The sequence below is a fragment of the Gopherus evgoodei genome, chromosome 5 (genome assembly GCF_007399415.2).
Source record: "Gopherus evgoodei ecotype Sinaloan lineage chromosome 5, rGopEvg1_v1.p, whole genome shotgun sequence".
Lineage (NCBI taxonomy): Eukaryota > Metazoa > Chordata > Testudines > Testudinidae > Gopherus > Gopherus evgoodei.
The window spans coordinates 8,822,337-8,849,097 of record NC_044326.1 but is presented as its reverse complement, the minus strand read 5'-3'; the positions used below and the strand labels follow the sequence as shown (position 1 = coordinate 8,849,097).

The 26,761-nt window shown below is 47.2% G+C and overlaps 1 protein-coding gene across 1 annotated transcript in view; it reads left to right on the top strand.

Annotated features, from left to right (window-relative positions):
- Positions 1–1,413: 1,413 nt before the first annotated feature.
- The window catches only part of ADRA1D (adrenoceptor alpha 1D), a 72,372-nt gene continuing 47,024 nt past the window's right edge, over positions 1,414–26,761 (top strand). Inside the window, exon 1 of the mRNA XM_030563979.1 lies at positions 1,414–3,415. Within this exon, the coding sequence (XP_030419839.1) occupies positions 2,452–3,415 (964 nt within the window). The 5' untranslated portion in view covers positions 1,414–2,451. The remainder of the gene's footprint in view (positions 3,416–26,761) is intronic.

Genomic DNA, 26,761 nt, shown 5'->3' with positions numbered 1-26,761 from the left:
TTAAGCAATCTGTCTACACATTAAAAAAGAAATTTAAATACTGCTTTACATAAAGTCAACTACTCCTTAACTGTGGGGAAATGTAAGTTTTCCATCTCTGTGTGTGCCCATAGATTAGATTCGATATATTTATCGAGAATGATAGACATAGTGAGATCTATCTAAAGCTGTACAGATATAGCTACAAAATTTGTTGGGCTAAGATGACAGCAAGCTGAACTTGGCTTCTCAGGAAGAAACAGAAGTAAATAGGGCCCGTTGAAATGTTTTCCTCGAAACATTTTCTTTTCATGAAAATGACTGTTTGACGAGAACAGAAAAATGTCATTTTGCTTGAAAGGTTTTGTTCTTACCAAATAAATAAATACATTATTAAATAAAAAAATCAGTTTGGGCATGTTTGAGGGGGGTCAGGTTTTTGCCCTTGCCCCCTTTCTTCTGCATTGGGGAAAAAAAGCTGGAACGTAAAGGAAGGAGGATGAAAATCTCCCTTTCAAAAATAAAACTTACACACACACACACCCCATTCAAAGGGAAGGAATTGTTGGTTTGGGGGGGGGTTGTGTGTGTGTGTTTGTTTGTTTTTTATTTTGTTTTATTTTTCATTTCCTTCAGAAAAATACACAACATTTTTGACCAGTTCTGCTCATCACACGAATCAGCAGCAGCCTCTGCTCAGGCTGCAGTTAAATCACTTGGCTGCAAATGTTTGCGGCCATGGCGGGGGCGGTGGGGGGAGAATAGTTGTTAAAATGCAAGATAAACATAATTGAAAGCAAATATTTCCTGTGTACAGTAGGAACTAGCTTCGGAACCATCCCAGCGAAACTTACAGGTCGCTGCCCTGCCATAATGTATGGAGGCGGGAGGGGAAGAAGGCTCGTTAGAAATAAATCACTGGAAACAGGGCTTGGGTCTATCCGTGGGGAAAGTGACTGTATAAACAAGCCCCCAAGCAATGCCTGGACATTTTAACCACAAGCTGCCTTGCAAACAGCACCGGGGGCGATGCCCTGGTCGCGCAATATCCCTGCCCAAGTGCCTTTCTCCTGCCCTGTACTTTGGGGGGTTTGATCTTTGAAGGCAACGCTGCCTACGTAGGCTGGCGCTCCAGCACCTGGCTGCAGGGGGAGGGAGGGCGCTCCTGGGGGGTTGGCTAAAGGAAGGCTGGACAGTACCTGGAGGTGCAGGGAGAGGAGGATGGGGCGGCTGGGAGCTCCCGGCAGGATGGGGAGGGGATGAGAGAAGCAGGGGGCGGTTTGGAGAGGCGGCAGTGCTGGCTATACCAGGTAGGGGGGTTAGGGGGTTGCCTGGCGGAGGGGGCTGCTGGATTGAGGCAGCGATGCTTGGGGCAGGAAGGGGAGCAGCAGGAGGGGGCAGAAGCCACGCCAAGCCTGCGTCAGCAGCCCTCCCCCCGGGGGGTGGGGTGTTCGCCCAAAGGGGCTCTGGACCACGGGCACCACTTGTGCCTAGGGAGACTGGGTCAGGCCCCGGGAGGCAAGCCCCTGCAGGAGCCTGGCGCTGGGCTCGATCCTATGACTCCCTCCTCTGGAGTCTGAGCCCACGTGGCTCTGGCCGCAGAGGATTCCAGCCATTTGCTGCCCCCTAGCGTTGGACAGAGGCCTCGCTGCTGCCTCGGGAAGCGCTGCGCGTCGACTCGGTGCCCCTGCAGCAGGGGTAGCGGTGTATATTTAGCCGCGTGGTTGCCTCTGTCTTTAAAAATGCTCCGGAGTGGCTCCTTCCCCCAACGCTTGCCCTGCAGAGAAGGAGCTTTTTGCATCCTCCTGGCGTGGAGCTGGAATGGATCCTCGTAGATGCCAGGCTCTGGGATTCCTTTTCTTTCCAAAGTAACAACTCCCTCCTCTTCCTTCTGCTCCCCCAGCATCCCGCCCGCCCCGATCAGCAGGGGAATGCAACAGAAGCGTTAGGAGGAGTTTGGAGAACTGAGGTTGCCACCACCCCGGGAAGCGAGGCACAGATCTCGCTCGCTCTCTCTCAGCCGTGCCATCCACTGAATGCAAAGTTTGAGCATCCGAGGAGCTGGTACTTTCCGCCCCTCCCTCCGCCTTAGAGTTGGATTTTCCTTTCTGCATCCTGGACAGGGAAGGGAGGGGAGGATGGACGTGAAATTTGCAAGCAGTCTCTTGTTGCATCCCTCCGGCCAACTCCTGCATCCTCAGCCGAGGCATCTTCTTGGATGAAGGCGAGCAAAGGGTACCCCATGCTCTTCCTTTCCTTTTGCTCCCCCCATCGCTTCCCGGGAGACTTGCCTGTGTGGGGTGGGCTGGAAGCGGGGGGTGGCTGAAACACAACCTCCTGGCTGGGGACTTGACTGGGGGTGAGTGGAGGAGGAAGAAACTCTTTGCTGTGCAAGAGAAGATTGGGGGGGGAGCATGCCCGGCGTCCCTTCCACAGTGGAGCCATCCTCCATGGAGCCCGGACCCTTTTAAAATGACTTTCCCTGATCTGATCAATGCCAGCTTGAATTGGAACCGGACGGGACAAGGCAGCGCTAACCGGTCCTGGAGGGAGTGGGGGCTGCTGGGGGAGGACGCAGAGACCAATGGCACCTCCCTGCCTTTGGCCCTGGATCTCCAGGCGGTGGGCGTGGGGGTCTTCCTGGCCCTCTTCATCCTGTCGGCCATCGTGGGCAACATCCTGGTCATCCTCTCGGTGGCCTGCAACCGGCACCTGCAGACGGTCACCAACTACTTCATCGTCAACCTGGCCATCGCGGACCTGCTGCTCAGCACCACCGTGCTGCCCTTCTCGGCCACCCTGGAGGTGCTGGGCTCGTGGGCTTTCGGGCGCATCTTCTGCGACATCTGGGCGGCGGTGGATGTCCTGTGCTGCTCCGCCTCCATCATGAGCCTGTGCATCATCTCGGTGGACAGGTACATCGGGGTCAAGTACTCCCTCAAGTACCCCACCATCATGACCGAGAAGAAGGCGGTGGTCATCCTGGGGGTGGTCTGGCTCTCCTCCATGGTCATCTCCATAGGGCCTCTGCTGGGATGGAAGGAGCCGCCTCCCCCGGACGAGAGCATCTGCAGCATCACCCAGGAGCCGGGCTATGCCCTCTTCTCCTCCCTCTTCTCCTTCTACCTGCCCCTCATGGTCATCCTGGTGATGTACTTCAGGATCTACGTGGTGGCCCGGCGGACCACCAGGAGCCTGGAGGCGGGGGTCAAGAAGGAGCGGGGCAAGTCCATGGAAGTGGTGCTCCGGATCCACTGCCGCAGCGTGGCGGGGGAATCGCTTTCCAGCGCCAGGAGCAAAGGGCACAACTTCAGGAGCTCGCTTTCCGTTCGCCTCCTGAAGTTCTCCCGGGAGAAGAAAGCGGCCAAGACCCTGGCCATCGTCGTGGGGGTTTTCATCCTCTGCTGGTTCCCTTTCTTCTTCGTCCTGCCTTTCGGTAAGTGAACCCCCGCTGCGCTGTCGCGTCCTCCCCAGCGAAGCGGAGGAGCGCGACCCCTCTCGCTCTTCGCTGTGGCTCTCTGCCATGAGTAAACTTCCAGGCTTCATTTCAAGCGCTGGTGGCACTTAAAGGGGGGCAGGGTCCTTCTCAAGGGCGGAATAATAATGATACTCTCCAAAGAACTTCGCAATATCTGCGCGCCCTGTTCCCCACCGCGGTGGAACGTCCATCAGCAGCTGGCGCTAGTCTGGGTCAGAAATTGACTTAAGGTTGTGGTGGGAGGGGGGGAGAATAACACGTGTTTTATGCTGTGATCATTCTGAAACTGCCCAAACTGCCCCGAGAGCGAGGCATCATTTTGGCAAAGAGACACTGAGAGGGAGAGGGAAAGGATCAAGTTATTTAACATGGTCAGGAGCATCAGTGGTTACTTTGGTGCATTTCTCCCAAGTTCTGTGCTCTTGGATTGGGTTGTCCTGATGTGAAGCCATCCAGGATCAAACCTGGGACCTCTGAAGCTAAATGTAGGAGCCTCTATTGCATGAGCTAAAAGCCATATGGCCCTGAGCTAAGACTCTAGCAGACCCATTTAACTCTAAGTGGACTCGGTGCCACTAGATGGGACAGAACACTACACTAGGTTATACTGGTCCTTTCTCAGCTCCCCATGAGTCAGGCTTCTGATTGGCAGCCCTGAGACTCATCACAATAGGTTGCCAAAGTCTAGAGGCCCTGAACCAATGTCCGCACAGATCAGTGGGAAGCCTCTCCTTGACTTGGCTGGGCTTTGGATCGGGCACCACATTTGCAAATGAAGAGGGCAGACAAGGGCAGAAGGCATCCTCCTCTTGACTATGGATGCAAAAACATTGGGCTAAACCTGTGTCTGGTGTAACTCCGTTGCCTTCAGTGGAATGTGATGCCAGGGGTGTATTTTGGACCAAGAGCCAAAGTCTTCTCTAGAATGGTAGCATTTTTCTGGGTGATTTCCCATGGCTGCTACCAGTATCTATGCTGATTGCTGAGAGGCGAAATTCTTGTTTTGTCTGCATTTCGCTGAGACCTTGTGATGTGCCACACACAAGGCCTATTGATTTCCTCATTCTGTAGCCTAGTGGTAGCAACTCCTAGATTCAATTCCTGAGTCTGCTTCTGGCTTATTCTGGTGCATTTGGCAAGTGATGTCACCCTTCTGTGCCTCAGTTTACCCATCTGTAAAATGAATACAATTTAGCCTCACCTACCCTACACAGAAGATGTGAGGCTTAGTTCTGAGTATCTGGAAAGCACTTTGAAATCCTCCAGTGAAAGTTGCTGTAAAATGCCAAGCAGTATTAAGATTATCATCCCTGTGCCGCTTTGTGCATTTCCCCAGACAGTATTCTAAGGGTTAAAATCTTTGTGCCAATATTGCTCTGGCATGCAGGCAGCCTCTGTAGCTTTGGGAGGAAGAGCTGGCAACCCCCAGCTCCAAAGCCAGGTTTCATGACCTTGGTTAGAAACACAAGTACTAGTTCACAAGGTAGGACAGAGGCATCTACACCGGTGCTGGCAGATCTTCCCCTTGGAGCAGCATAGCTAGTTCATAGAGAAACGGGAGTTTAAATACCCCTTATTCTCTTTCAGACTCCCCCAAATATAGTTAGTGGGACAGATCCTCAGCTGATGGAAATCCAGATAGCTCCTAGAAGTCAGCGTAGACCATGCACACCAGCTGAGATCTGATGCCGCATTGTCAACCATCCCTCTCCAGTCACAGACAACTCATTAAATAAACAGCTTTAGGAAAATCCTAGGGTCCAGGAAATCTTACAGCCCATTCTGCATCGGATTTTCTCATGCCCTTAGTTATTGTTGAGGGGGTGCTGGAGGGGTCAAAATGCATCCTCTTGACACTAGCCAGGCCTTTTTCCCATCCTATTGTCATCTGAGCCTACAGGAAGGTGTCACGTGATCGAAGGCCATGCATCTGAGATTTAGATTACATGAATCACCTCACTGCTTATTATAGGCAGCATAATAGATTTGTTTAGCCCATTGGAAAAATCAATTTAAAAAAGCATGCAGGGACACAGCCGCTCTGTTGGAACATTTTTAAAAGATATTTGTTGTGGTGGGTTTGTCCCTTTTAAAAATCATTTCTGGACTTACCGTTCCTGACAACACTTTGAAAAATTGAGATTTAGGTGAGTAAATCATGGTTTAAGGTCATAGCAGGGAGCCAAGAACTTGTGAGTTCTAATCCTGCCTGTGGCCTTGGCCAAATCACTTATTTGCTTTGCCTCAGTTTCTCTTTTGTGATGATGATGGTGCTATTTTCTCTACCTCATCAGGATGTTGTAAGGATTAATTAGCTATATTTAAGAGCCAGTTCTCACCCTAAGTAAAAGATGAAGTATAAGAACATAAGAACAGCCATATTGGGTCAGTCCAATGGTCCATCTAGCCCAGTATCCTGTCTTCCAGCAGTGGCCAGTGCCAGATGCTGCAGAGGGAATGAACAGAAAAGGGCAATTCAAGAGATCCATCCCTCTGTCATCCAGTCCCAGATTCTGACAATCAAAGATTTAGAGTGGGGTTGTGTCCTTGACCACCTTGGGTAATAGCTATTGACAGATCTATCCTCCATGAACTTAACTAAATCTTTTTTGAACCCACTTTTGTCCTTCACAACATCCCCTGGCAAGGAGTTCCACAGGCTGACTGTGTGCCGTGTGAAGAAATACTTCCTTTTGTTTGTTTTAAACCTGCTGCCTCTTGATTTCATTGGCTGGCCACCAGTTCTTGTGTTATGTGAAGGGGAAAATAGCACTTCCCTATTCACTTTCGCTGCACCATTCATGATTTTACAGATCTTTATCATATCTCCCCTTAGTCACATATTACATGTTGCTCAGAGCATGGGACCAGGAGCCAGGATTCTCATTCACTGTGTGACTTTAAGTAAGCCACTTAAGCCTCTCTGTGCCTTAGTTTTCTATTGCACTAAATGGATATAATGTTATTGACCTACCTCCTGGGGTATGTTGTGAGGCTTAATAGTTTGTAAAGAGCTTTGAGATCTTTGGACTTAGTGTGCTATGGAAATGAAAAGTTTGATTATAGAAACATGAGTGGAATAAATTCAGTCTCTCTCATCAGCTTTGTATTTGACATGTGGTCACACCCTTATGCACGCCCCTTGGAAGAGCCCGGATAGTCAAAACTCCAGCATTAAATCCTACCCCATTGCATTCTATTAATAAGCCTAGGAGTTCAGAAGCTCTGCTACAGAGTTATTTCAAATAGGAAACCGAGGGGAAAGATTGTCCGACAATATCTCTTTTTAATAAACATGTTTTCTGTTTCCAGTTGGAAAGTTGGGCTCGATCCTCAGCGGGTGTAAATCCATTCCACTGAAATCAACAGAGTGATGCCAATTTACACCCGCTGAAATTCTGGCCCTTCTCCTTGGAGCCAGTATTTCCGAAGTACATTTTTCTTTCTCCGTTTGTGCAACTTGACAATTTCAGTGTAAAAACGACTTCGGTGTCAGCTTCCCGGTGGCTTTTCGATATGTTTTTCTAAATTGCACAAGTTCATTTATGGTTCGACTTTCAAAAAAAGAACCCATGCTGCCTTTGATTTCTTTTCATTGCGTTGCACCATTTCAAATGTGTGAATGCCTAAACAGTGCTTAGCAGGAGAGTTTTTGCAAACATACTGTGTGGCTTTACAGACACAAATGTAGCTCCTCACTGGATATAAATCAGTAGAGCTCCATTGCAATCAGTGCAGCTACACCATTTCCCACCAGCTGAGGATCTGTCCTCTGTGGAAAAGAGCAATTCTTAGTGATTAGCAGGAACCTAGAAATTAGGACTCGGGGGTTCTATTCTTAACTTCCTGTGTGACCCTGGACATATCACTTGACCCCGCTTCTTACCCACCAGTAAAACAGGGATAATAGTTACCTAATTTGTTGGGGTTGAGGAGCTTAACTAATGAATATTTTAAAAGCACTGTGAGATCTTTAATTACTCTGCATATATGTGCAGTGGTGTTATTCATTTTTTGGTCCTAGACCTATCTGCAAAAATATTGCTTGAAATCTAAACGTATTCCCTAGTACCTCTGTGGAGTTTTATCAGCTGAATAACCTACACCCTTCTTGGTATTGTGATATATATCTCCAGCATATGATGCAATCGTCGAGAGTATTGGTGCAATTAATAAGAATATGTTTGACTGGCTAATAAGGCACTTTAGGAAGCTGTTTGCTTAGCAAGGGACAAAACCCTAATCACACCCTGTCAAGGTTCCTTCCCCACTCTGAACTTTAGGATACAGATGTGGGGACCTGCATGGACACTTCTAAGCTTAATTACCAGCTTAGATCTGGTATCGCTGCCACCATCCCCAAGCACTAATTTTCTTCCCTGGGTAGCCTTGAAAGACTTCACCAATTTCCTGGTGAACACAGATCCAAACCCCTTGGATCTTAAAACAAGGAGAAATTAACCATCCCCCCTCCTTTCTCCCACCAACTCCTGGTGGATCCAGATCCAACTCCCTTGGATATTAAAACAAGGAAAAAATCAATCAGGTATTAAGAAAAAGGCTTTTAATTAAAGAAAAGAAAGGTAAAAGAAAACCCTCTGGGAGAGATAAGCATACCAGCTACTCTCACAGACAACAGATTCAAAACACAGAGGATGTTCCCCAGGGCAAAAATCTTAATGCACAAAAAATACCCAAATACCCAATTTTGATAATTCCCTTAATGGTACCAAGACAAGTTACAAAGAAAATAAACATAAACCTATTTATCCCTTTCTAAAACTTACTACTCTGATAAGAGGCTGGTTCCTTGATCTTTTTCACTCTGGCTGAAAATGAAACTCTAAAAACAAAAGGAAAACTTCCCTCCTTCCTTTTGAAACATCTTGTTCCCCCATTGGTTCCTCTGGTCAGGTGTTAGCTAGGCTAGGTGAACTTCTTAACCCTTTACAGGTAAAAGAGGCATTAACCCTTAACTATCTGTTTATGACACACCCGGAGTATATGCTTCCCTTTCTGGGCATGTGCAGCTCCTGTTGATAGTAATAGGAGTTCTACGGTCCAATGGAGAAGAGAATCAGGAGCACCGCCAGCTTTTTTGGCACCCTAGGTGGCGGAAGGTCCCGCCCCCGACAGAGGCAGCCGAAGGTCCCGCCCCCAAAATACAGACAACAACCACGGCAGCCAAAGATCCAGTCACCGCGGTCGCCACCCCCCAAATGTTAGTGCCCTGGGCTACCGCCTAGGTCGCCTAATGGGTTGCGCCGGCCCTGAAGGGAATGCATGGGCTCTGTGAAGTAAGCCACTGCACCTTTCCCATTAGCAGGGATCCAGGTGAATGCCTTTTGAGACTAGGGGCTGGATTTCTAAAGGTGTTTAAGCATCTAAAGATTCAGCTAGGTCCCTAAATACCTTCAAAACTCCAGCCCATAATCTGTATCTGATCTCAGGCCACCTGTGTAGTGCTGTATAGTTGTGGGGGGTTGGTTGGGGGGAGGCACTTCACTACCACCGACCCTCAGCATGAGGGAGCCTTAGCTGCATCTGGCAGAGGTCAGTTCCCTGACACCTCTGGGCACAGGCTGCAAAACAACGCCCCTCTGCAGATAAGAAAGAGATATGCTCCACACCCCCCAGCTCTCCAGCGTTCCCCTGGAGCATAAGGATTGCTCACCTGCAGTGGGACCATGGAGCTGGCCTGGGCTGAGAAGGGAAGGCTTCTGTTCCTGTGGCAGGGAGCTGACCCTGGGGCAGGCACAGACAAGGCTCCTACAGGGCAGGTAGTACATTAGGCTCACATTAATTATCCTGCTTAAAGGGCAGCATAGCCAGGTACTTTATTCTTCATGCGTGGAGAGGGCCCATTCCTGCTGTGTTTGTTTTCTAAAAGGAATGCCCCAAAATCAGTTGCAGGACAGAGGTTAGAGATGGGACCAAACTGAACACAGGATCCAGTCGTCGGCCCCCACTCCAGTCCAGAGCAGAATGTGTCAACTGGGCCGACATCTGTTTTTACTAGTAAAGGGGTATATTCTTACTCAGGCTATGCGCCCATTCAGAGGAGAGTAAGAATACCCCTGCCCCCTCTACTCCCCTGCTCTATCTGGACCTTGGATCTCTGTGCATAGAAGTAAATGGGCCTGTCCCCTGCTTACTCCAGCCGTGGGGCACGTGGGCAGAGAGGGAGGAAATGGGCAGAGCCTTGTCTCCGACTCATTGGGCAGAGTGGCTGATCCAGCATGGGTACTCTGCCAGCAGTACATTGCTACCTCCTGAGAGCAAGAAGGGAGCAGGGTCAGGATCAGAGGCGTGTCTCTGAGGGCTTGGCTACACTTGCAAGTTACAGCACATTAAAGGAGCCCGGGCACCCTAGCTCACTACCCGTCCACTACCCTGGCAAGGCATGTAGAGCGCTCTGCGCCAACGCTAGAGCGCTCCTGGTACTCCACCTTGGCAAGTAGAATAACGTTTGCTGCTCCCCCGCTGGAGCGCCCCAGCATCAGTGTGAATGAGGTGTTGCATTATTGAGCTCTGATCAGCCTCCGGAAACATCCCATAATCCCCTTAAGTCAAGTGGTCACTTGTCATTGGTTTGGATATGCCCTTTGAAAGCTCCATTTAATAGCCAGCTGCTTATCTGCTCTGAGACAAAGCAACCATTACTGTGGAATGCTGTGTGTGAGAGAGAGAGGCGGGTGGGAGAGGGGGTCTGCTGCTGTCTGAACTTACAAGACAGCATGCTGACATGCTCTCAGCCCCCCAAAACTCACTCTCTCTCCCCCCACATACACACAACACACTCCCTGTCACAGCTCACCCCACCCCATTTGAAAAGCACGTTGCAGCCCCTTGCATGCTGGGATAGCTACCACAATGCACTGCTCTCTGTGGCCATTGCAAGAGCTGCTAATGTGGCCATGCCAGTGAGCTGGCAGCTGGCAGCGTGGACAGACTACAGCGCTTTCCCTACTGCGCTCTGCGAAGACTGGTTTAACTCAAAGCGCTCTACATCTGCAAGTGTAGCCAAACCCTGACTCACAAAGCTTCCAGGTGCTACTTCTAGGCTGTGTCTACCCTTACGGCAGCATTTAGAGTACAGGCACTACACATGGAGCTAAACACTACAGGGAAATACTCCAGCAGCAGAGAGGTAGCAGGACCTTGTACTGCTAAAAATAGCACAGTAGACATAGGAGGCGCTGCTTGGGTGTGTAGAGAGCCCATGTACACGTTGGCCCTGGCACGTAGGGCACTGTACTCTACTCACCTAACCTGCGTCTCATTGTCTACACTGCTCTTTATACCCATGCTCGCTGGGCTTGCTGGATCTGTACTCTACGCACAGCTGTCAGTGTAGACGTACCTCTAGCATGATGCACATTATTCACTCCACATTGCTCAAATCTGTGCCTAGAGCCACAGTCTAGCCCTAAATTTTAAGCCATCTGAGTCCAAGTCAGGTTTTAGATTGTCATTTGTATTCTTTGGGTTGTTTCTCAATGGATTAAAAGCCTACAATGTATATTAGACTGCTTTCCCACTGGGTTTTGCAGAAAATCCAGGCTTATGGCACCACGACGGTGGCTCTGACTTCAGTGATTCCATCATTTATAAATTATGTGACAGGGAAAGGGTATTTGTTTTGCAGCAAATCCGAGAAGGAGCTGCAGTCAGTTCTGTCATGAAGGGGGAATGTAAATCTATATTGGATGCATGGAGGATTGTTTTAAATGGGTTTCAGGAAGGCTGTGTGAAAGGATGTATAGTAAGTATCCTTAAGTATTACTCCGATTTTATTTCCTTTTATATAAGGTGGTCATCTGTCCTAGAGATGGCAGAATTGGTACAGAAAACACAATGCACTAAGCTAGACCCTGGCGTAAATCAACTGGGCCGAATACATCAGTGGTGTAACTCCACTGACTGAATTGGGTTTATACTGAGGAAGAATTTGGACTGCTCCTTTGTTGAAATTAGAATCAAACCATTTTCTGGATGCTAGTGTAACTTACAGTCAAGTTTGCTATATGATCTCTTCCATACCTGATCCAGGGAGGATATAAATCTGCTAGAGATACAGCTGAGGACTTAAGGTGCATCTATACTGCAAAAAAAGGCCCCCACCAATGAGTCTCAGAGCCCAAGTCAAGTGATTCAGGCTCACACGATGGGGCTAAAAATAACAGCATAGATGTTCCCACTCAGGCAGGGTGGGGAGGGTCTCAGAGGCCAGGCTCCAGCCCAAGTGGGAATGACTACACTGCTATTTTTAGCCCCAACGCGTGAGTCCCCAAACCCACATCAATTGACCCAGCCGCTGGGACTCTGCTGCGGCCCTTTGGTTTTTGCAGTGTAGATGTACCCTCAGTCCTTCAGCTCACTCTGTTGAAGTTCATACTTTAGCCCTCGGTTTGGTCCCTGATGAGGATCGAGGTGATGTTTGCTACAGCAGATCACTTGGACTTTTATTTATGTATTTTGTTCCTGAAGGGAGATCCGAAAAGGATGGAGCTCGGCTGTTCTCAGTGATGACAGATAACAGAATAAGGAGCAATGGTCTCAAGTTGCAGTGAGGGAGGTCTAGGCTGAATATTAGGAGAAACTATTTCACTAGGAGAGTGTTAAAGCACTGGAATGGGTTACCTAGGGAGGTGGTAGAATCTCCATCCTTAGAGGTTTTTAAGGACTGGCTTGACAAAGCCCTGGCTGGGATGGTTTAGTTGGGGTTGGTCCTGCTTTGAGCAGGAGGTAGGACTAGATGACCTCCTGAGGTCCCTTCCCCTCCCCCCACCAATGATTCTATGATCATGAGAACAGCCATTGAGTCACAGGGTAGTTCTGCCTGGGAGCGGAAAAGAAGCCCATGAGAAGCCTCATTCTCTTGACTTTTCCTGCTCCATTTTTCAGAAGCAGGAGGCTCGGATAGTATGACGCAGCTCTAGACCTCTGGAGTCTGATCTGAACTACCCCCCTCAAGACCTTGTAAACTTCTTGGAGGATCATCCCACGATAAGGGCCTGCTGGTATAAGGCGCTGAACATCTTTGATTCTCATTGATTTCAGTGGGAACTGAGGGCAAAGCTGGACAAATAACTGATTGTTCAGTTCACTGGCCATTCAGAAAAATTGAAAAACAGTCTTTTTCAGGTCAACATGAACATGATTTTTTTTTTCAAATTTCTGAAAGATCAAAAAATTTTAAAAAATAGTTTTGGTTCGAATTAAATGTCTCACTTGACCTGACACAAAACATTCTCTTTTGATTTGAGCAGGGTTTTTTTAACATTTAGGAGTTTTTTTACATAAAATTGGGGGACATTTCTAAACATAAAGTCACCTTAAACAAAATGTTGCATTTAAAAATGTCAACATGAAACGTTTTTTCAGAACATTTAAAAAGTTTGGTTTTTTTCCAACCAAAAACAAATTGGCAAAATCAACACAAAGTCACAAAAAGTTTACGCAAACCTGAATAGGCATTTTTTTGCCAGAAAAAAAGTTTAGGTCGAAACATTTTACCTAGCTCTAATTGAGGGTACTAACACTTTGTGGGATCAGTTCCTAAAAGAGATACACCCAAGCCCTAAAAGCCTGGATCTGAACCTACCCAGCGCTTGAAAACTAAACTGAATGTTGCAAATAGACCTATTAATTCCATACCCAAACTCCGACAAACTTGAAGATGTTTGAAATCTGGAACAGAATCCAAACTTTTCCTTCAGTTTCACTGAGTTCTTCTAGGCTGAAGCTGAGGATTGGCCCTGCATGTATGTCTTATGCTTCACTTTTGAAACGACAAATTGTCCTTTGTCCTTTTAGTAACTCGTTTGGGCCTTCCCAAATAAAGAACCAACCCACTGAAAATCACCAGGCTTATTTCATATCTCCTGCCTGAAGGTTGGGAAAGAAAGAGCACCAGATGTTCTTGCTGGGGTTAGAACAGTCTGGGATACATTTCCCATGTGAAAACTCCCTGGTAATATTAAAAAAACAAAAGGGTTGTCATATATTTAATTATAGGAGTTTTGATATAAGACATTCGTAAATGGTTTTTTTTTTAATTTCCTTTTAGAGGGAAGGAGTATTTAGCGCATAAGAATTGAGTATCGTCTCTTTAAATAGTTCGGGGTCCATTCAGTGGTCCTCTGTTGTCTTCTGTCACATAAGCCACCAGAATCTAACAGAGCGGCAGTGTATATATATGTAATTAGGTTTTGTATGTTTGTGTATGGTTAGTAAAAATTATATATTGTAAACCAGCTGTATCTGTGTGCTTTCCTCCTAATCATAATGTTGTGTAGAGCAGTTTCATTTGAGGACTCCTCTACAAAATTTCAAATGGATCTGGGAGCCTCTTTGGAAATCTATTGTCTGTATAGATAGTTGAATTCTGTTCATTCTGTTTCCAGTCTAAGTTTGTGGACCCCTTAGACATAGGGTCTGTGGACCACAGATTGAGAGCGACAGGTGTAGAGAGCAAAGCTACAGCAAGGGTCCTAGTGGTTTTTATTGGTCTATGATTCTGCATACAGCACTTGGCATTTAGGTGCCTAAAATGGACATTTATAATTTTGCCCAACTCTGGTTGGAACCAGGCTGGGTTGGGGACCCTGATAACAAGAATCCAGTGACGATGAAATATTTATAATCCCTGTGCCCTGTCTAGTCCCCTGAACCATATAGCCATGTAGCCATTTTGCCTGTGGGCATGGCTTTGATCTCATTGAAAACAGTGGGAGATAGCAGCCAACTTTATTAAGGGCAGCTTCACTTCCACATGCAGAGAGACTGTGGGGAAATGGCGGCCATCTTGCTGGCTTGAGACCCGTTGACAGTAATAGGAGATGGTGTCCATCTTGAATCTGGGAAAATTCATGAGTTGGCAACTTTCATCATATTTTCTTGAGGCAGATAAATAAACACCACAAGATTCCTAGAGTTGTGAGGAAATCGCAAGAGTTGGCAATAAACTCCATCAGATGGCATGCACTGGGGTCCCATCCCCCACTGCAGGCCACTGGCTGGAAGAGCAGCAGTAGAAGGGCTGGGGAAATAGTAGTCTCTCTCTCCCAAATATCCAGTTTAGGACCCCAGGTTGAACACTGGGTCTGCTTTGGCTTGCCCTAAGTGAAGCGCTGAGGCAGTGACAGAGCTGGGGCATGGAAACCATCGAGTTACTCTGCTACCAGACCGCAGCAGCCGCTTGCCAAACTGTCCCAAAGAGAGACAGTTAAAGCCAAATGGCTGTTTTAGGTTGGTGCCTGTCACTAACTCTGAATACAGTTTCTATAATGGGAAATGTCATACAAACAGGGAAAAATATAGAACCTGAAAGTTTTAAAATCACTGTGATTCAGTGAGCAAAATCCTACAAACCTCTAGACAAACTCAATGAAACCATGGAAAAATGTATTCTATTAAATAAACTATCTGAAGCCTGGATTATGCAGCACTCCGGACTCGACAAGCAGCAATAGAAAGGTTTTGCAGTATATAGGGTTATATGGACATATATCAATTTAATTCATTTCTGCGCCGGAATCTATTATGTCAGGCAGCACACAGTTTCGATAGGCAGGGTATTTGTTTCAGTAGAGTGTATTGGTTAACGCTATCACGTGTAATAGTATCAACGGCAAGGACTAACTTGTAAATAATATGAAGTAAGAGCAAGACATGGGGCTGAAGCCTTAGCTGTGTATATTAAAGACCCATCTGAGATAGGAAATAGGAAAGGTGGCTTTAAGTCACTTTTACATTGCCAGATCCTGGGACTGTCCAGGAGCCAGTCTGGTCCCTTTATAATGGAGGGCAGCCTCAAGACTGTATCAGGCTGTTCTAAATTATGTCCAGCGGCTTTATGGACTGCTGTCATATGGACACCCTGTCAATGTTGTCTTTCTCCTGGAAATCCCCATGTAGAGGAGTCTGGAAGAGGGTGTGTCATAAACAGATGGTTAAGGGTTACTGTCTCTTTTACCTGTAAAGGGTTAAGAAGCTCAGTAACCTGGCTAACACCTGACCAGAGGACCAATAGGGGGACAAGAGACTTTCAAATCTTGGGGGAGGGAAGTCTTTGTTTGTGCTTTCTGTGTTGTTCGTTGTTCGCTCTTGGGGCTAAGAGGGACCAGACGTACACCCAGGTTTTCCCAATCTTTCTGAATCAGTCTTTCATGTTTCAAAATTGTACGTAATAGCCAGGCAAGGCAGATTAGTCTTATGTTCATTTTCTTAACTTGTAAATGTATCTTTTTGCTGGAAGGATTTTTACCTCTGTTTGCTGTGACTTTGAATCTAAGGCTGGGGGGGGGAGTCCCTGTGGTCTTTATGAATCTGAATACCCTGTAAAGCATTTTCCATCCTGATTTTACAGAGATAATTTTTACCTTTTCTTTCTTTAATTAAAAACTTTCTTTTTAAGAACCTGATTGATTTTTCCTTGTTTTAAAATGCAAGGGATTGAGTCTGAACTCACCAGGGATTGGTGGGGGGAAAGGAGGGCGGATGGTTAATTCCTCCTTGTTTTAAGATCCAAGGAGTTTGGATCGGTGTGAAGCCTCTCAAGGCAACCCAGGAATAGGAAAGTCTGGGGGGAAAAGGAGTGGGATGGTTAATTTCTCCTTGTTTTAAGACCCAAGGGGTTTGGGTCTGTGTTCCCCAGGGAAGGTTTTGGGGGAACAGAAAGTGTGCCAGACACTAAATTCTGGCTGGTGGCAGTGTACCAGATTTAAGCTAGTAATTAAGCTTAAAAGTGTTCATGCAGGTCCCCACTTTTTGTACTGTAAAGTTCAAAGTGGGGAAAAAACCTTGACAGTGTGGCATATAGCCACAAAGGGGCTGCTCAGGGACCCACTGATGCTGGCTTTCTGGCTGCTTTTTGCTGACAGAGTGTTGCAGAGGAGCTGGAGTAGACCTGAGAATCAGACCCATAGCTGAGTGAACTGTGCACACGATCGGAAGTAAGAAATTCTCATTCTGCCTCCCAGACCTCAGTTAACCTCCCAGGAGTGTTTTGTGGATATATTTATTAATGCCTGTGATGTGCTTTGAAAATAAGAGTTGCTGTCATTGGGCCAGACTCTCTGTTGACATACAGATAGTGATGCTGTGACTGTTTACAGTAACAGAGACTTTTGCCCAGGGTAGCTAGTTTGACATTTTGCAGGGGAATTGCTTTGGCACTTAACATTTCTTTGTTCCTGATCTTTCACCTTAAATATTTTGGATTTCTTATAAGGGGCAAAAACTGATGAATTCAAACCAAACTGTGCTGCATAATAAATAGATTTTTTTTTAACTGGCCCCATGGCCTTGTTACATTCAAATGAATAGAATTTGTCCCAGAGTTCATGGGCAACCGGTGATCCAGCTGCCCAGGGAGACTAGCCCCCGGCCTCTCCCCTTCTGCTTGAGGCCCTGCCCCTCCCCTTCTGCTCCTCCTCATTTATCTCCCTCCCCCACAGGAGTCAAAAGCACCCCCACCACAACCCCCTGGCCCAGGACCAGGTGGCTCGGGGAGCAGGCCCTAGCCCTGGTGCATGGGGCAGTGCAGTCTCAGCAGGGGCAGCTCTAGGGATTTTGCCGCCCAAGCACGGCAGGCAGGCTGCCTCCGGCGGTTTGCCTGCGGACGGTCCACTGGTCCCGCGGCTTTGGCGGACCTCCCGCAGGTGCGGGAGGTCCGCCAAAGCCGCAGGACCAGTGGACCCTCCAGCAAGCTGCCAAGGGCAACCAACCTGCCACCCTCGCGGCACCAGCAAAGCGCCTCCCGCAGCTTGCCGCCCCAAGCACGCGCTTGGCGTGCTGGGGCCTGGAGCCGCCCCTGAGTCTCAGCACCCCCAGCCTCTGGGAGGTGCAGCCACACTGCTCCCAGCCCCGGGGCTCCAGGCAGCTGGGCAGCATAGTCACAGCCCCCCCAGTCCCTGGGACTCTGGGCGGCTAGCATGGGTAGCGCGGCCCCAGAACCAGCGGCCTTGAGTCTCTGCAGGAGACAGGCCAGCCAGCCCCAGCCAACCTGGCCTAGCCAAGGCAGAGCATTGGGAACAGCAGGAGGGGGCCTGGACTGGGGGCAGAGCATGGGCAGGGCCACAATAGGCTGCTTGGGGAGGCACAGCCTCTCCCTTCCTATTATTCCTGCTGCCCATGCCAGAGTTCTAGAATGGAGCATTTAATGACCTGTTCCTTTTCCATTAACCCAAATTTGGGCCAGTATTTGCTGATCACGTCTTGTAATGTGGTTAATGAGACATGATATAAGCTTGATGCAAAGTTAAACCTGGGTGCGGATGCAGTTTTGAATGATATTACAGTGCAGCGACTTAATCCTCTTTTATCAGCTTGTTTTGAATTGATTCTGCCAGAACAAATAGAATTATCTAGAGCCACTAACCATGTTGTGGCAATAACAAGTCATCTAATAAAGGCATCGAGCGATGTCTATAGAGCTGTAATTTTGGAAAAATTCAGCTCGCCTAGCTAAAATTGCTCAGCCGTTTTTGAGAAGGAATCTAAGAAAAAATTACATTGTCTTGCCCATGTTAAATTCTGGTGACTGTTTAAAAAAAAAAAAGACTCCAGTGCCACCATGCTTTGGCGCAGGAAGTTGACATTTTGCAGAGGGGTGGCTGTTATGTCAGGGATGTGCCTTTTGCCATCCCCATGACAATCCACTCAATTGTAGCCAGACTACAAGCCTTTGCAAAATTGCAGCATGCACTTGTTCAGTAAAGACTTCTCAGAGCGAAAATCTTGGCAGAGTCCATGTGCACTACACATACTCCTGGGAGTGAGCTGGACTTTCCCAGCAGTTGCTCATCTGGAATGTTTCGGGTTGTGCTGGCTCTGGGTCCTGGCACCAGAACTGGCAACAGGGAGTCTTTCTCTCCTTTGCTTTCAATGACTCCCTTGCTGGGCCCGAGTAGCACAGAGGAGGAAGCTGCCTGATTTGACTACATAGTGGACAAGAGACAAACGTATAGGGCAGATGGAATAGACTGAGACAAGGAACTGAGGGAAGTGGGGGTGTGTGGAGGGTATGACTCTGAGGCTGGACTAGGAAGCTAGGGAGAGAGACTGGAACTGGGAACCAGTGGGAGTGAGAAGTATGGGCAGGGCACAACTGGGGAGCAGGGAGGAAGCAGACAGATCAGATGAGGAGCTGAGAGATGGGAAACTGGGACTAGACTGGGACTGGCTGCATGAAGGGAGAAGTTTGGGATAGCAGGGTGGGAACTCAGTCTTGGACAACTTGTCCGGAGAGGGAGATTAGGACTGGCTGGGCAAGGAGACTGGGACTGGGTTAAGAAACTTGAAGAGTGGGGAATGGGGTTGGCTAGGTGAAGAGAATGGGAGTTGGATGAGGAGCAATGGGTGGGGAAGACACGAGCCTCTCCTAGGCAGGTTGGAGGAGACAAAACAGAAGGGGACAAGTTTGAGGGAAGCAGCAGAAGAAGTTGTGCCTAGTAGAGAATATTCCCCTCTAAAGCCTAAAATGGAATCCAAGGCTCCAGAGTCTCATCATTCCTCTGCGGTCAGCAATTATCTATGAAACCTGCTGGAAGTGTGTGTCTCATCCCCCTCTAGTGCTGGTTGACATAGAGGATAACAACTTACTACTGCTATCCGTTACTCCCTAAGCTCAAGTGGCAGGTGTCTGTGAGGTAGATCTGAAGGTTTCAACCTTGCTGTTGATCCACATGGGCATGGGTTTGCTTTTTTAAACACCTAGGAAATTACACACACAAAAAGCTACACAAAGAGAACTTTAAAAGCAGCAAAGAGTCCTGTGGCACCTTATAGACTAACAGAAGTTTTGGAGCATGAGCTTTCGTGGGTTGCATCCGACGAAGTGGGTATTCACCCACGAAAGCTCATGCTCCAAAACTTCTGTTAGTGTATAAGGTGCCACAGGACTCTTTGCTGCTTTTACAGATCCAGACTAACATGGCTACCGCTCTGACAAAGACAACTTTATTAAGGTTGCAAAGTCAAGCACTCACAAGTTAGAATGTGTCAAAATTAATGTTTCCCAAGTAACCTTGGAAAGGGGAAAGTGGTGCATCATGGAAGTCTCTGGCTGTGGGGCATCATGGGAGGTGTAGTCTAATTGGGGAGCCCATTCTATAGAGGAGAATGAAGAGCATGAGGCACTCAAACCACAACTCTCATAAGGCACCATGGCAGAATTTCCAGATTGAAACATTAAAGCTGGTTGGGAAAATATCAACATTTTCACAGAAAGTGGACACTTTTCATACAAAATTTCACTTTTGACAGAAACCCAATTTTCTATTAAATACAAGTTTCAATGGGCAGTTTTTGAGCAGCCCTAGTAAGCATGTCCCACCATTCCCCTCTCCACCCCTTTCACACAAAGTTCAGTCACCTTCTACCTCAGTAAGCTGCAGTAATTGACAAAGGCCCCAGTTCAGTAAGGCACGTAACCTTGTTTTCACTTCAGTGGGGCTGCTGGCATGCTGAAAGTTGGGAACGTGCTTAATTACTTTGCTGAATCAGGGCCCAGATGGAGTGAGTTGTGATTAATGTGATTTCTACTGCTGAGAAAACAAGCAGGCTTGATTTTCCCTTGCCTGGCATCTTGTGTCACCACGTGAATATAAAATGCTCCCATCATTGTAAACGACTGGAGAATTCTTACTGGGTGGGTAATGCTGGCAGAGCAGGTGCCAACTCATGCCAAGGCCCATCCTCACTGAACACTGACAAATGCATAGCTGGAAACCAGTCTGGCTCACCTGTTGGTTAGTATGGTTAAAATGGATATTAGTGTTATAAGAACGAGTTTAGTTGTTAGACTTTATGGAATGCTTGTAGGATGCTGCATATATGAATCTCATTTATTGTGGTATCACAGGGTACAAAGTTATATTGGGCATTTGCATTGTAAACCAGTGTAACCGTGCAACTCACCAAACAGAAAAGAAGCATTGATTAAGGTAAAGTGCTCGTCCTGCACACAAGATGACCCATTGAAGGCAAATGAGGGATTGTGTAGCATCAAAGGACAGAGACCTTGTTGATTGCATTCTGAACTCCCTCCAGGAAGGGGAGACCTGCTCATAAACTTATCCCATTGTCTTGGATTCTGCGGTGAAGGGAATTTCAAATCCCTGACAAGGTGAAACTGAGATCTTTATGCTGTCTGGACTCTGAGGGGGCAAAGATTCCTGAACGTAAGCAAGAGATTCCCCCTGCTGCTTGGCGTGGGTCAGCCCTAAAGGACATATAGAGCTGCTAATTATAGAAGCTGATATTACCTTTTTAAATCTAACACTGTAACACATTTGTGTGTGTCTGCTTCCTGTTTTAACATTGTAAATAACTCTCATTCCTTTTCTTAGTTAATAAATCTTTCGTTAGTTTATTGCAGGATTGGCTACAGGTGTTGTCTTTGGTTTGAGATCTGAGTACAAAATGCCTGGTCCTTTGGGACTGAAAGTAACCTGAATATTGTTGTGATTTTTGGTGTCAAGTGACCCTTTATCCTATCATCCAGCTTGCCCTGGTGGCAAGCTAGACTGGAATGCCCCAGGGGGTTGTCTGTGACTCCAAGACTGTTACAGTGCTTTGGGAGTTCACACTCACACTGGGCTGGTGAAATCTAATGACAGAACATACAACCAGTTTGGAGTGTCTGCCCTACTTTTTGACAGTCTACCCTCAGGCTGGCAGTCATACTCATGAGCCACTTCCAACAGCATGACAGGGGTGGTGTTTTGTGAGTGGAGAATTCTCACTGGGTGGTGTTTTGTGCTGACTCTGCGTAGATGTAGATGACCACATGAGGTACAAAGGCAGTGGAGAATCAGGTCTGTTCTGTCTCACTGTCCACATCTGTAAAACAGAGATGAGGATACCAAAACACCTCTCTGGCAGGGTAGGAGATGCTGGGAGGAGGGGAGGAGTTGATCAGGGGCTGCCGGTGGGTGCTCAGCACCCACCCTTTTTTCCCCTGGGTGCTCCAGTCCCAGAGCACCCATGGAGTCCGCGCTTATGTCTCAAAGCCCTTAACAGATATTAATGAATTATTAAGCTTCTCAGACATCCTTAGAAACCTCACTATTGTCCCTTTGCAACTTGAAGTCTTTAGGTGATCATGGATTTGTTGCAACATTTAACTGCCTTGCAGGGATGTTGTTGTAGCAGTGTTGGTCCCAGGATATTGGAGAGACAAGGTGGGTGAGCTCATGTCTTTTACTGGACCAACTTCTGTTGGTGAAAGAGACACGCTTTTGAGCTTGCACAGAACTTTTCAAAAGCGTGCTACTTTCACCAGCAGAAGTCGGTCCAATAAAAAAATATTACCTCACCCACCTTGCCTCTCTTACAGGGAGGTTGTCAGGCTGTTCTGAACTGCATGATGATAGAATTCAAATCTTCCTGCTCACACAGAATGGGGCTTTACTGTTTGCATTGAAGAAGAACTTCTGCTAGTGGGACTGGTTCTAGGATTAAAAGCATGCAGCCCAAGGAAGAGGTGCATATGCGGACCAGCCAGGTCATTACAGCTTTTACTATACGTAGTTTGCAGCGGGGGAAACTGAGGCACGGCAAGATTCTTAGGTCACTGATGAAGTCAGCAGCAGAGCTGGGGCTAGCCCACAGCTCAGCAACCTCACATTCCTATGGGTATGTCTACATCTACAATTTTGCAGCGCTGGTTGTTACAGCTGTATTAGTACAGCTGTATAGGGCCAGCGCTGCAGAGTGGCCACACTTACAGCAACCAGCGCTGCAAGTGGTGTTAGATGTGGCTACACTGCAGCGCTGTTGGGCGGCTTCAAGGGGGGTTCGGGGAACGCGAGAGCAAACCGGGGAAGGAGACCAGCTTCGCCGCGGTTTGCTCTCGCGTTCCCCGAACCCCCCTGCAAACCAGGGAAGGAGACCTGCTTGATTACCAGACGCTTCCTCAGGTATGCTGGGATACCTGCTTATTCCACGGAGGTCAAGAAAAGCGCTGGTAAGTGTCTACACTTGATTACCAGCACTGGATCACCAGCGCTGGATCCTCTACACCCGAGACAAAATGGGAGTACGGCCAGCGCTGCAAACAGGGAGTTGCAGCGCTGGTGATGCCCTGCAGATGTGTACACCTCCTAAGTTGCAGCGCTGTAACCCCCTCACCAGCGCTGCAACTTTGTGATGTAGACAAGCCCTACATCTTAACCACAAAGCCGTTCCCATATAAAAGTTGCCCTGCTGACACATAATGCTGTATTTTATCATGTCCAATATTCATTGGCATGGTTAGTGCAAGAACGGAATTACTGGAGTGGCTGGCGGATATGGCTCTTTAGCTAATCCTAATGGATAGCTTTTGGTTGATAAGAGTCCTTCGCTAATGCATTTGGTATGAGGCCAGAAAGCCATAGGCTCCCATAGCAAAAATTCCCCTGCCAGCTCACAGAAGAGAGATAATTTCTGATTCCTGTTATGTCCTGAATGGGCTGCCTGTCACAGATGAGGCATTAGAGGCTTGAACTGATCCTTTTCGCACTGTGAGAAAAATCCCAGCTGCTTTTAGAGCATTTTAGGGGAAGATTTACAACAGCACAATGAGCAGGTAGGGACACAAGTCCTGCTGCCTTTGAAAATCTACAGTACAAGACCAGGAGTCAGGAAGCAAAGGTTCTAGTCCCAGCTCTGCACCTCGCATGATGTTGAGCAAGTCATTTTGACACTCAGTGCCTCAGTTTCCCCCTACATAAAATGCAGATAGTGAGACTCATCTTTGTAAAGTGCTGTAAGGTCTATGAATTCAGCTATGAACAGGGGAGTTTGGTGAGGCAGTTCTCTGGGGGAAGGAGAAGCAACTGTGTGACCCTTGTGGTGAGTTTGTTGTCTGTTGTTGCGTGCTTCTTTGCATGCCCTCTGCCTGCTTGTTGAAGTATATAGTGTGGTCTGCTAGGGGCATAGGCGCCGGCTTCCTCCGGGCCCAGGGAGTGGTCAACCTCCTGCTCTGCCCCACCTGACCCCTTCTCCCAAGCCCCCGACCCACCTCTTCCCTGCCTCTTCCCACTCAGTTCCGCCCCCTCTCCTGAGCGTGCCTCGTCCCTGCTCCTTCCGCTTCCTCCCAGAGCCTCCTGCATGCCGTGGAACAGCTGATCACGGCAGCCCGGAGGTGCTGGAAGGGAGGGGGAGGAATTGATCAACGGGGTGGGCACGAGGCTCTGGGTGGGAGTGGGGAGTGCTGGCTGCTAGTGGGTGCTAAGCACCACTAATTTTTTTCTCTGGATGCTCCAGGGTGGGCACATGTCACCTCAGGGCTGCAGAGATAACATTCCTGGACACTGTTAGTGACTGCTTCTTGGAGCAACTAGTCCCCAATCCAGGGGAGAGGCCATTCTTAATTTAGTCATAAATGGAGCATAGGATCTGGTCCAAGAGGTGGATATAACTGAACAGCCCGGGAATAGCAACCATAATGTAATTAAATTTAACATCCTTATAGAAATCCACCACAGTAGTATTTAACTTTGAAAAGGGACTTACACAACACGAGATGTCTAGTTAAACAGAAATTAAAAGGAACAGTCACAAGAGTCAAATGCCTGCAAGCTTCATGGAAACTAATTAAAAACAGCATAATAGAGATATATATACCTCAAATCAAATAAACATCAAGAGGACCAAAAAAAATCCGCCATGGCTAAACAACAGATTAAAAGAGAACATAAGAATGGCCATACTGGGTCAGGCCAAAGGTCCATCCAGCCCAGTATCCTGTCTTCCGACAGTGACCAATGCCAGGTGCCCCAGAGGGAATGAACAGAACAGGTAATTATCAAGTGATGCATCCTCTGTTGCCCATTCCCATCCCAGCTTCTGGCAAACAGAGGCTAGGGACACCATTTCTGCCCATCCTGGCTAATAGCCATTGATGGACCCATCCTCCATGAATTGATCTAGTTCTTTTTGAACCCTGTTATAGTCTTGGCCTTCACAACATCCTCTGGCAAAGAGTTCCACAGGCTGACTGTGCGTTGTGTGAAAAAATACTTCCTTTCCTTTGTTTTAAACCTTCTACCTATTAAAGAGGCCTCAGTGGGGCCTGGATTTCACTCACAGACTTTAAGATCTGCCGGGACCATTACGATCATCCAGTCTGACCTCCTCCATCACACAGGCCGGCAGCTATGGTCTCATCCTAGGGATGGTAACTCAGTGGGGGCGGGGAGGGAGATGCAGCAGCACAGAACTGTAGGTATTTAGTATTGCTTTTGTTAAAGAGTGACTGGTTGGGCTACCTCAACTGTCACAATCCTGCCACCTATTATAGATTCACAGATTATACGGCCAGAAGGGACCACTGTGATCACCCAGTCTGACCCGCTATAGGACCATAGGACTTCCCTGACTTAATTACTGCTTGACCCACAGCAGATCTTTTAGAAAAACATTCAACCTTGATTTAACACTGACCAGTGATGGGTAATCAACCCTTGGTAAGTAGTTCCAAATACTTGACTAGTAGCCACATTAGAAGAATAAATAATCCACTGTCTTTCCATTTTTCCTTATGGGCTGCATACAACATACTACGAAAAATTACAAAGCCAGAGTGATATTTTCATCTGATTTTAACATTCAAAATTTTTTTCCTCTCATTAAAATGTAAGGATATTGTTTAAATATATAAAGTCTGAATGTGACAATGGCGCGGGACCTACAGTGAGCTCTGTAAAGGAATTTAGCTAAAATCTTAGAATTATAGAGTCACAGCAATGTAAAGCTGGAAGGGACCTCGGGAGGTCATCTAGTCCAGCCCCCTGCACTGAGGCAAGACCAAGTAAACCCAGATCATCCCTGATCTGTTCTTAAAAACCTCCAATGACAGGGATTCCACAACCTGCCTTGGAAGCCTATCCCAGCCCTTATCTACCATTTTAGTTAGAAAACTTTTCCTAATATCTAACCTAAAGATTCCTTGCAGCAGATTAAACCCATTACTTCTTGTCCTGTCTTCAGTGGACCTAGAGAACATCTGATCACAGTCCTCTTTATAAGATATATTTGAAACATATTTGAAAACTGTTAAAATCTTTTCAAGACTAAACAGGCTCAGTTTTTTCAACTTTCCTCATAGGTCAGGTTCTCTCAAACTTTTATCATTTTTGTTGCCTGCCTCTGGGCACTCTCCAATATGTCCACATCTTTATTGAAGCAGGGCTTCCCAAACTGGACCCAATATTCCAGCGTCCTCACTAGTCCTGACTAAAGTGGGACAATTACCTCCCATGCTTTACATACAATTCTCCCATTAATATATCTTTAGCCTTTTTTGCAACTGTGTCATATGATTGACTAATATTCAATTTGTGATCTACTATAACCTCTTGATCCTTTTCACCAGTACAACCACCTAGCCAGTTAATCCCCATTTTGTAGCTGTGCATTTGATTTTTCCTTCCTATGTGTAGTACTTTGCACCTGTCTTTATTGAATTTCATCTTGTATATTTCAGACCAGTTCTCCAATTTTTCAAGGTTGTTTTGAATTCTTAGCCTGTCCTCCAAATTGCTAGCAACTCCACGCAGATTGGTGTGATCCACACATTTTATAAGCATTCTCTCCCACTCCATAATCTAAGTCATTAATGAAAATATTCAATAGTGTCTTCTATTATTATTATTATTCTATGTATTGTAATAGCGCCTAGGAGTCTCAATCATGGACCAGGACCCCATTAGGCTCAATCCTGTACAAACACAGAACAAAAAATGGTCCCTGTCCCCAAAGAGCTTGCAATATAAATATACAGCAAGAGGCAACATGGAGACAGACCGACTGACGGGAGTACCAGGAAACAAAGAGGTCATTCTAAATTTCCCCTCTGGCAATTTGTCCCTGGTTGATGCAATCTCTGGCTTTGTGCTTCTGTAACCCAAAGGCTGGGGGGGCTCTAGTAGCAACATCAGTACTAAAAATAAACGTGTGTGTGCGTGTGTGTGTGTGTGTGTGCGCGCGCGCGCATGCATGCATGTCTGGTGGGGCAGGCCTCGGCTTGGAGTTACTCCCCAAGGTAGTTAGATGGTCTGATCCTTTGTGTAAAGAGATCCAGACACAACAGTGATGGGCACGCAAGAAGTACAAGTCATGCATCACCACAGAGATATCATACAGCACTGTAGAAAGGTTCTGGATGAGGAGATGAAACGGTGCATTGTAAATGTAGGATACCATCGCCAGGTCATAAAAGTAACTGAGAAAAATGAATCTGACCCATATCAGGAATGGACGCAAACTTTTGTCTGTGCAATATCAGCTCTCAGGCAAAGAGATGTCCCT